At 37.1% G+C, this 10,900-nt stretch overlaps 1 protein-coding gene across 1 annotated transcript; it reads left to right on the forward strand.

The window, feature by feature from the left end:
* Window positions 1-4,024: 4,024 nt before the first annotated feature.
* On the forward strand, window positions 4,025-9,556 carry cahz (carbonic anhydrase). The gene is made up of 7 exons (XM_039677272.2): window positions 4,025-4,596; window positions 5,185-5,382; window positions 6,575-6,693; window positions 6,943-7,035; window positions 7,130-7,192; window positions 7,296-7,451; window positions 8,767-9,556. The coding sequence occupies exons 1-7, from the start codon at window positions 4,563-4,565 to the stop codon at window positions 8,884-8,886; spliced, it is 783 nt and encodes a 260-aa protein (XP_039533206.1). The 5' UTR covers window positions 4,025-4,562; the 3' UTR covers window positions 8,887-9,556.
* The last annotated feature ends 1,344 nt before the right edge of the window (window positions 9,557-10,900 follow it).

The following is a 10,900-nucleotide window of genomic DNA, read 5'->3' on the forward strand; positions in this document are numbered from 1 at the left end:
TCTTCAGCCCGGCTCTGATGGCTGTGGGATCTGACCTGTGTGCAAAGTTTCAAGAGTTTTCAAACCCGTTAAGGGCCCCAAAAGCCGCTAAGAGTCTCAAAATCATAAAAAAAAGAATTTTAAAGTTTGATGCGTTGCCACGGCAACAGTATCAAAGATATCAAGAATCCATTCACAGGTCTTCTTCTGCTATGTATTTACATTATACAGATTAAGTTTGAAGCACATCGGGTAAAAATAAAAGGGTGAGTTCAAAGCATTTTGAAAGTGACACACTTCCTGCTACCAGTTGGTGGCGCTATAACTCTGACTCACAATAGTCACATCCATGTGATCGTCCTCTTACAGCGAACATACTGCTGAAGTTTCATCAAGATCAGTTAATGTATGCTGAAGTTATAACACACTTCCTGTTTCACGTTTCTCGCCATAATTTCGTTTCCTCGCCATGGCCAAACCGTTCGAGATATCAAAAATCCCCTCGCAAACTTTCATCGTCAATGCCTTGACTTCATGCTGACCGAGTTTCGTGCCGTGTGTTTGAATTCTCTAGGAGTAGTACTTCAAATTCCATTGCGAGTGTTTTATGAACAACCCTAAGTAACCGACTTCCTGTTGGGCTGGGGTAAAAAGTAATAGTATGAGGTATATATGAACGATGAGATCTATATGTGCACCGAGTTTCATATTATTACATGCAAGCGTGTTTGATTTATGGACCAAGTTTTCGGACCCCGTTCCAGGGGGCGCTGTCTAGCCCCCCTGCCACGCCCGGGTACCATCTTCAGCCCGGCCCTGATGGCCGCGGGTTCTGACCCGTGTGCTAAGTTTCAAGAGTTTTTGAGCATGTTAAGGGCCCCAAAAGTGCCCGAATAGTCGTATAAATAATAATAATAATAATAATAATAATAATAATAATCCTAAGGAAAACAATAGGGCCTTCGCCCTTTCAGGGCTTGGGCCCTAACTAAAGAATAATAATCCCAAGGAAAACAATAGGGCCTTCGCCCTTTCAGGGCTTGGGCCCTAAAAATAATCGGAAGGAAAACAATAGGGCCTTCGCCCTTTCAGGGCTTGGGCCCTAATAATAATAATCGTTAGGAAAACAATAGGGCCTTCGCCCTTTCAGGGCTTGGGCCCTAATAATAATCCTAAGGAAAACAATAGGGCCTTCGCCCTTTCAGGGCTTGGGCCCTAATAATAAATAATCCTTAGGAAAACAATAGGGCCTTCGCCCTTTCAGGGCTTGGGCCCTAAAAAAAAAAAAAAACGAGATTTGCAACAACAAAATATATTTCCAATTATGTTTTATGTCACAACTCTGCCTGGCATTAATTTGAGAATCGCTTTCTGTGCATTAGCGAATCGCTGCACACATTTGTAAATTGTGAATAGCTTCTTGTGCATTTGTGTATCCCCACATTTACTTTCTAGCGTCAAGACCATTGTTTTGCTTCAGACGGCCTCTTTTTTGAGCTTTAAACTGATGGTTACAATTCACTGCCATTATAAAGCTCGGAGCGTCAGAGGTTTATTGAAATAACTCTGATTGTATTTTAGTCTCAAAGAAGAAAGTCAACTGGCTTGAGGGTGAGTAAATCATGGGGTAACTTTAAATTTAAAGTGAACTACTCCCCATTTAAGAGTGACCGAACCTGCTGGGAAGAATGTCGGAACATGTTGAATATTAACTATCAGAAATCCTGATGTGTGGGGGGAACCCCGAGGATAAACACACACACTCTGTTGATTGTCAGGTGGAACAAAACAATACCCTATCAGAAAGTGAGCTGACAGAAGACTGAAGCATAAAACCGCAGTCATGCAATAGTAGGCTATATCCACACAGCACAGTGAAATGGATACGGACATCAGAGATGGAGGATCAGCTTGTCGATTTGTGGCAATGTTCTGTCAAAAGCATCCCAAACCCAAGCATGCCACTGCCACAAGTCCTGAAAAGTGAAGCCAAAGTGTCTCAATTGCCCCCTGGTGGCTGGTCACAGTATAGGTCATAAACCTTCTGAAGCCTAATGAACGCAATGGAAACTAAATAATCAAATAGTAAAATGGGCGTGTCAAGAACACATCCGGGATTTTTAACCGTTCTTGCCAAAATGCAAACTTGTGTATTGGGACAGTACTTGGGCCAAAAAAGATGACCTTTCACGAGGACAAAAGTACAGACAAGAACATAGATTGAGAAAGGCTCTATATTCCAAACACTATCAGCAATTTCTTCCTGGCCTGCCTATTGTCCGCATTGCTTATTCTGAAGTCTCGAGAGATTTTGCTACAGTAGATTTCCCATGTTCACAGCTACTCTGGTCATGTGTGGTGTGTTGTCTTGTAAACTTGTTGTATAGGAGACCTCCAAAACAAAATTAGGAAACTTTAAAACAGCATAATAGCACTTTAAGCTATATTTCCTGTTTAAACCAATAGCAAGGGGGTAATCCTTCAGCCGGAAACTGAAGCTTCCCCTGGGGGCCGCCATTGTAGCAGACTGTCACCTGATGTTAGCATTCCATTGACTCGCATTCATTTTGGCATCACTTTAACAGCGAATAACTTTACATCTGAGGCGTTTAAAGACTCCATTTATCCATTATTTATTTCTAAAGAAACACGATGTATAAAAGGCTCCAGTACTTTGTATACATTATGGCCCCGTAGAAGTTAAAGTTAAGTTACTTGTAAAATGTTATTTGTGAATTTTATTACTTTTTGTGAAACTATTTAGCCTACATTATTAGTGGATCCCCATACACCATTATTTATTTATATTTTTTTTTACATATACACCTCATAAATAGAGCAGTTGCATTAAACACAAGTGGAACAGTCAGTGTGGCGATATAGAAAAAATAATTCTGCTCTGACACCTAGTGGTTTAAATGATCAGCACATTAGGCATCCTATGGGAAATCAGTTTTTTACACTTTTACTCCAGTGAAAATGTATAATTACATGTTTGTGTTGGAATAGTCTTGACAACATCAAAAACAAAGTCCATAAAATAGGCTACCCTATATGCCAAAATGTGTTACAACATTGCCTTGCCCTCCAAAAGCAGTGAATTTTGTCATATGATTATGATCATATAATCTGCCCTTACATAGTCTTATATTTATTTCTGTTTTAATCTATATATGAACAGTTAAACATTAGTAAAGATATAATGTAAAAATACACTGAACCATTTTTTTTTTTTTTGGCCATGTATACACATTTGGTAATGAAATTCATTACTTTAGGCTATAACATTTAAATCAGTGACAAATTGCCTCAACCTAACATTTATGAAAAAGAAAATACTATTTTCCTAAAAAAGTACAAAATCGTTTTAATTAAATACAGAATTAAAATTAAGTAGGCCTAAATAATTTTTGACAAGTAAAGTCAGAAGCAAATTATCCAATTATCTGAGACGGAGCCTTCGATTGCTACTTTCCACTTCAGCCACTAGATGACAGCAACTGAATAATGCAAAAAAGGTCAAACGAATACACTTCACTACACCGTTAAACACGTTATTTAACATTGGCCTATTGAACACACATAAATGACACGCACGCACGCACGCACGCACGCACGCACGCACGCACGCACACACACACACACACACACACACACACACACACACACACACACACACACACACACACACACACACACACAAACACACACACATATATATATATAGAGAGAGAGAGTAGCCTAGCTGTGTAAGTTAAGTAAGACAAAATATCTACTATGTAGGCTACTTAATCATATTATACTCCTTGAAAATAATGTAGACAATATGTACACACATTTTAAGCAACGAACATATAGACCCCATAGATTCACTAGGCAGCCTTGTCTATCATCACCCCACTAATCGTGTGCGCAGTGGCCCCTTTAAATGAGCGCCTGGAATTTCACTGTGAACGGGTACCAAAAGATGTAGGCGATTAAACGGCTGCTTCTGATTTCTTTAGAAATTTGAACCATAATAACGCTCTAAACGGTCGCATCAGCTACAAAATCAGTCATTAAGCTACTGAGATCCAGAGTTCATCGGCGCAACTCCACTTGTTCATCGTGCTACAGCCTGACACAAGCACAGCATCGATCGCATAAGGACGAAGGTCAAGATTACGGTTCGCTGCCCGGATAACGGATGTGTTTCTGTATCGTCAAAGAAAAAGACAACTTAAGAGGTTTGCTATTCGAGGCATCAAAGAGCAACCTAAACGCAAGTACAACAGAGAGGACCAGTCGCGGAATGTCCGCATCCCGTCTGTTTCCTTGCGATCGAGCATCCCGGAGACCCACTGGCAGTCGATGCTCAACGTGCGAATTAAAGGGACGGGAGGTCCCAAATCTTTTGATTTGTTCAAGTGTCTTCTGACTGACTCCTCCTGTGCTACCCGGAGACCATGTGGCCAAGCCCCCAGGGGTTGATACTACCAATACCAGCAGAGGAACTCTATATAAAGCCTGACATAATTTGGAGGAACAGTTGCTGAGAATTCGGGGCTTACAAGTGTGGAACACATCGAAAGACACAAGTAATAATGTCTCACGCCTGGGGTTATGGACCAAATGACGGTAAGATCAGGATACCCAATTAATAAATTAGTCTTTAGTAATTAATCAGGATTAAATAGATGTCATTGTTGCTAAAAGACATTATTTTAAATAGCCAAGAATTTAGCAGTCCTTTAGTCATGAAGTTTTTTTTTTCATCTACTACACTGATGCGACATCTAAACGGCTTTAAAAAAAGTGACCAAATAATAATTATCTTGATGTTTTATGATTCATTAGGTTGCCTATCTCTATGAGGAAAATTGTTAATTATTATTAAACACATTTATTTATTTTTTAAATTTTTTTTTTGTCTGATAACCTTAAATCTAAATGAATTGGCTTCAAAAAGGAAAGAAAAAGACAGTAATGCGACTGAAACAACCTTGATGCAATCTGAAACAACCTAATTTGCGTAACACACACAAAAATAATTTCTTAATGACAAGGCTCCTCAGCTGCACGTATCCACTTCTTACAGTGTAGCCTACATTTGCCAAACCTTGAATCTTGCAAGGAATGTAAACACACTTTTGTTGTGCATAGGCACTACCTTTTTATCTTCATATGCTCGGCTTTTCATCTTTTTCTCTCGCTCTGTCATTTTAGGGCCAGAAAAATGGGCAGAAGGCTTTCCCAATGCAAATGGACCCAGGCAGTCTCCCATTGATATCGTACCCACCCAAGCACAACATGACCCTTCTCTGAAGAGTCTTAAATTGAAGTATGACCCCGCCACCGCTAAGGGCATCCTCAACAATGGCCATTCATTCCAAGTGGATTTCACTGATGACGACAACAGCTCAAGTTAGTCTATTACTGCTTTGTGTGCCTATTTTCAGCCTCTTAAAACAATTATTAAGCTACAGCTGAGAATGTATTCATGTTGTTTATTTATTTGCATTTTACCTTGGCATAGTCACACTTTCATATTTATCAACATTCTGCGGATTTTGAAAACACTTTTTGAGCATTTATATTCTTAAAATATTATTTTTTTTGTCCTTGAAACCATAAGTGTAACAAATCTGCAAAAGAACTTATGGACTCGTGAATTTCTATTGTGTCCTTGTACACTAGAGCTTTGACTCATTGAAATTCCTTTCAGGTACTTCAATTTATTTTGTACATGAAATCTTCAAATGATTTAAAACTGCTAAATGAGCAGCGACTGTGGATGTGTCCGTTCCTCTGCTAGTGGAAATTAGGGACTTAGAGCCCTGTGTACTCAAGTGCTAATGCATTCTATTATGAGAAAATGAAAGAATGGAGCCACATATGTATGCCATGGTCGCTCAATGAGAGCAACATGTGCTGAATTTTAATGACCATTTCAAGAGGGGACTCACAGCACACATATGCATGGAAAAGACGCATTTTAAAGAGTGTTACAGAAACACTATAAAAAAAAAACTCTTAACACAACACTTTCATACAAAATGCTTGCTGAAAAGAGATTGAAGAAGTAGCTCATTATATATAAGGTGGTGAATATTGAACTGCACGAATTTTAGATTTTTGGCTGCACCTCCTCTTTTGTTGTTAGAGCATCTCTTTTTAAAAACATTTGAATATCGAACACCCCAAATAATATCCTAAGTAGTAGTCCACTAAAAATTAAGATTGCCCAACAGGCAACCTGTCAGTCTAACAAGTAGGAAGTAAAGGATTAGAGTCACAGTCATCAAGATTGTCTATTAAATAGAATATATTTTTATTATCGGCTGATATTTCTGCATGCTAATAATGAATATCAAAATGAATATAAATTTTAATGTACATTATAATGCTGTAATGCCTAAATTCACTGATAAAAAATTTAATAGCGGCCATTTATTATTGGTAATCAGCTGTAACATGTAAATAATATTTTCTCATTTCTCTATGCATCTTACATTTAATGCTTGAGAGATTGAATCTGAAAAACAGTTTCTGCCTAATGATTTCTATAGTGCTATTAAAGAAACAACTGAATGATTGGAATAATTGTTTTATGTAGCTCTGGCTGGAGGCCCTGTGACAGGGGTTTACAGGTTGAAACAGTTCCATTTCCATTGGGGAAGCAGTGATGACAAGGGCTCAGAGCATACTATTGCTGGAACCAAGTTCCCCTGTGAGGTAATGAGGCTTTCATATTCCTGCTCCCAGTACATACATTACAACCAAAGCAACCCTCATTTCTGTGTTGTGGTAGAGACCGTTCTAATTCTTGAACGTCTCCTTTAAGACTAATTATAGCTCACTGCTCATTAATATTCTTGATGTTCTCTCATGAATTTGTAAATACCCTCTTTTAAATAAGCCAAGATTTTAAGCTAATTCAGTCATTTTCTTGATGTTTCATAACACGTCTCATTCTTTCTAAAGCTTCATCTCGTTCACTGGAACACCAAGTACCCTAACTTTGGAGAAGCTGCCAGTAAGCCCGATGGCCTTGCTGTGGTTGGAGTTTTTCTCAAGGTTAGGATTTTAGCCAAAATCATTTTAATCATTACAGTGCTTAAATAATATAAAATGATGGATATATGACATATTGTGTGGTTCTGTTTACCAGATTGGTGCTGCCAATCCAAGACTTCAGAAAGTTCTAGATGCTCTGGATGACATCAAATCAAAGGTATCAACAGTAGCAGTCATTTTTAGTCTTATGAATTAGTATACTCTTCTCACTTTCCCTCAGATGTCTTTATTCTTTTACACTATGTATGTTTCTTCTCCAGGGCAGACAGACTACATTTGCCAACTTTGACCCTAAAACCTTGCTGCCACAATCACTGGATTTCTGGACTTATGAAGGGTCTCTGACCACACCCCCTTTGCTGGAGAGTGTCATGTGGATTGTTCTGAAAGAGCCAATCAGTGTTAGTCCTGCTCAGGTACTTTATGCATCTATGCTTTTACACTCTTATTTATATACTTATGATTACATACAGGGACATCTACTTCTAGTCCTTATCTTTAGTATAGGCTACCATATGATATTTTGAGTCATCGTAACATCATTTTGTCCACACGAGTTTTGTTAATTTGGAAGAGGAACATGTTTAAAAAAGTTTTGCTACTTGGTTAAGTTAATAAATACCTAAACAAATACTGTCTGCTGATAGCACAAATAGGGTCTCAACTTTTAACTTCACTCCTACTTTAAAACTGGGAGGGTCAGAGCTCCGTACAGTAGGTTCCTGCTTCTACAAGATTACTTTATCTTAACTATATTGCTTGCCTGACAGCCAATATCACATTTAAGTCAGGCTTGTGCCTTTAAGATAGAAGCCTACACCCTTACAGGTCAAAATAAAGCCTTTAATAATAAAAACATGAATGTTAGTACTGGAGAGGAATTAGAGCTTCATTGCAGTCTAAATATTGTTATTATATGTTTTAATTATTCAAGGCTTTATTTTGACCTGTTACTGTCCAAAACACAAATTCTGGACACTGTGCCAAAAAGAAAAGAAAAAAAAAAAAAAAAAAAGAAAAATCACACTTTGTTTCAAATAACTTAAAATATTTAAAAATATTTCAAATATACACTACAATTCCAATGTTTGGGGACAGTAAGATTTCATTTCTGAAGGATCACGTGACACTGAATACTGGGGTAATGATGCTTACTCCAGTAATGATGCTTTGCCATCACAGGAATACTGTATTTTTAAATGTATTAAAATAGAAATTAGAAAACAATTAAATTTCTTACCAACCCCAAACATTAGTCTTGCTCTTTATTAAGGTGACATTACTACCGTAACGTTTAGACTCGGACAACTAAAAGATTGCTCAACCATCATCATGTGTTAATCGTCTTCTGATGCCTTTATTCTCATTTTCTCAAAACGTGTCGGAGCTAAATGTGGTGTAGCACAAGGATTAAGAAGTTTTAAAGCTTGTCTTTGAAATTCTTTATCAGCAGCAGGACCATATCGACAGTGACATGTTTTTTAAAAAAAGCCCTATTCATTACTGTCCCTTGTGTAGGCAGTGCTTTTAGCCTGAAGTGGTTATTTTAGTCTCCAGTGGTTAGTCAGAATAGTCTAACGGCTGCACAAGTGCTGTATGAATGAGCATGGAGCTAAATATAGTAAATATAGGGTGTAATAAGGCTCTGCAAGACTGCCAACAACAGACTAAACACCAAAATCCAAGAGAAAACAATCAATCTCTCTCTCTCTCTTTCTGTCTGTTCTTTAGATGGCTAAATTCCGTAGCCTGCTGTTCACACCGGAAGGAGAGTCACCTTGCCCCATGGTTGACAACTTCAGACCCCCTCAACCTCTCAAGGGACGTAAAGTCCGTGCATCCTTCAAATAAATTGCAGCATCGAAGCCACAACCCTCCCACTTGCCTTCTGATAATGGTGCTTTTGACTGGTTCACAAAAACATTCCTAGTGAAATTGGTACTGAAACATCACAGTATTTGTTCTCAATCCAGGCCCTTGCTTACATTGCAGTGTTTATAACAAGAAAGCTGGATATAATCTTCTTAAACTGTTTTAAGAAGATAAACTGTCTGTTTGTCATAAATGCCTAAGTGCTTAAACAGTGGTTAGTTACCTACATTTCCCTGGACAAATGGGAAAAAAAATCAATCCCAATTACGTTTTGATTGCTTCACTTTGCGCTTTTTCTAGCTTTGCCGGAATTGCACTATATTTCAATAGGAAAGACATTATGGTTCTGTTTGGGTTTATGGCAATGTGTGAATATTTCAGTTTGTGTGAATGACCAGATGAGTTGAAACTGAACTACCTACAGAAAACCAGTTACTAAATGCAATTTGTTGTTGTGAAATGCGAAGTAATTTACTAAGAGGAATTTGCTTAATCGCTCCTAAGAATGATGTTACATGATGATCTGCAGTAGGTATAATAAAGATTTATTAGAATTTAAAGTTAATTGAGCAGTATTGCAAACAAATATTATATGTAAATTAGTCATGTATTAGAAATGTTATCAGCATTAAATGAATATATATTTAAACTACCTGTGATTGTTTTCTGTCCATTGCACAATGCGTTGAAACTGATGTTGAGATCAGCTTTTAATACAGAACTATTTGATAACACAATATAATACAATAATATCAAATTCAATTGACATTATTTAATCAAATTAGGTATCATATTTTAAAAATAGACATTTTTTTACAGCATTTCAATTGTTTAATGTTACTTATTAATATATATCATATTGTTAAATGTTATTAATGTTTGATCATATTATAGTTGATTTAAACACAAATGTATTAATTTAACTTTAAATGTTAAAAAATGTCCTTCAAAAATTAGGTTGGGGGGGGGGGTATTTTTTTAATTAATACTTTTATTCAGAATTCATTAACTTGATCAAAAAGTGACAATAAATGCATTTATAATGTTACAAAATCCTTGAAAATAGTTGTGTCATTTAAAAGTTTATATTCATCAAACAAATAAACTGTTTTACAAAATATATTAAGCAGCACAACTGTTTTCAATAATAATAGGAAATGTTTCTTGAGCACCACAGGAAAAAAGGCTTTGCGATTAGATGATTAAATTACATTTGGAAATATAGTCAAATAGAAATAGTAATTTGACTTTATTGGTGAGAAAATGGGACTTTAAAAAATATTAAAACATTGAAAAATCTTACTGACCCCAAATTTCACAATATTATAATTCAAGTATAAACAACCAGAAAAAAAAAAATAAAATAAATAACAATGGTCAATAGTAATCTGAAGTTGTTAGCCCTGTAATTCACACCTACTATTCACACTTAATTTCACACCTAACTTGTTTGTTTCGGACTTTCAGACTTTTCAGTTTGGGCCGAATCAAAAGTACAGGTGTGAAACCTCCACCAGACCACGGTCCGGACCACACAGATAAAATTTGGTCCGACGAAAAGAGGTAGTCTCGGTCCGGATCAAACTGAAAAAAGGTTTGGTCCGTTTCTATTGCGAAAGCATTTCTGGTTCATTTTATTCTTTTACAGGAAGTTCTGGTTGTTCCCAAAAAGCCGAAAAACAGAAGGTGGCAAGAAAAATGAGCCGTGGTTGCACATGGGGAGATGAGGAGACGAGGTTTTTAGTTGAAGTATGGTCTGATGATATAAGTTGCTTCCTGCCGGCGACGATAAAATGTTCGAACGATGAAGACGTTACGTTCAGCGAATTTGAACTAGCCTTGTGTATAGTTGGTGCTGCAGGTAATTATGCCATAAAAAATAACAATATAGATATGCGTCTGATCTTTGTCAAAGTTACCCGCCGAATTGACAACACGCAGACGTCAGCACGTCCATTAGCCTACTAAACCAATGACTGCGCTGACCAATGTG

The sequence above is a fragment of the Pimephales promelas genome, chromosome 5 (assembly GCF_988280905.1).
Source record: "Pimephales promelas chromosome 5, fPimPro1.hap1.1, whole genome shotgun sequence".
NCBI lineage: Eukaryota > Metazoa > Chordata > Actinopteri > Cypriniformes > Leuciscidae > Pimephales > Pimephales promelas.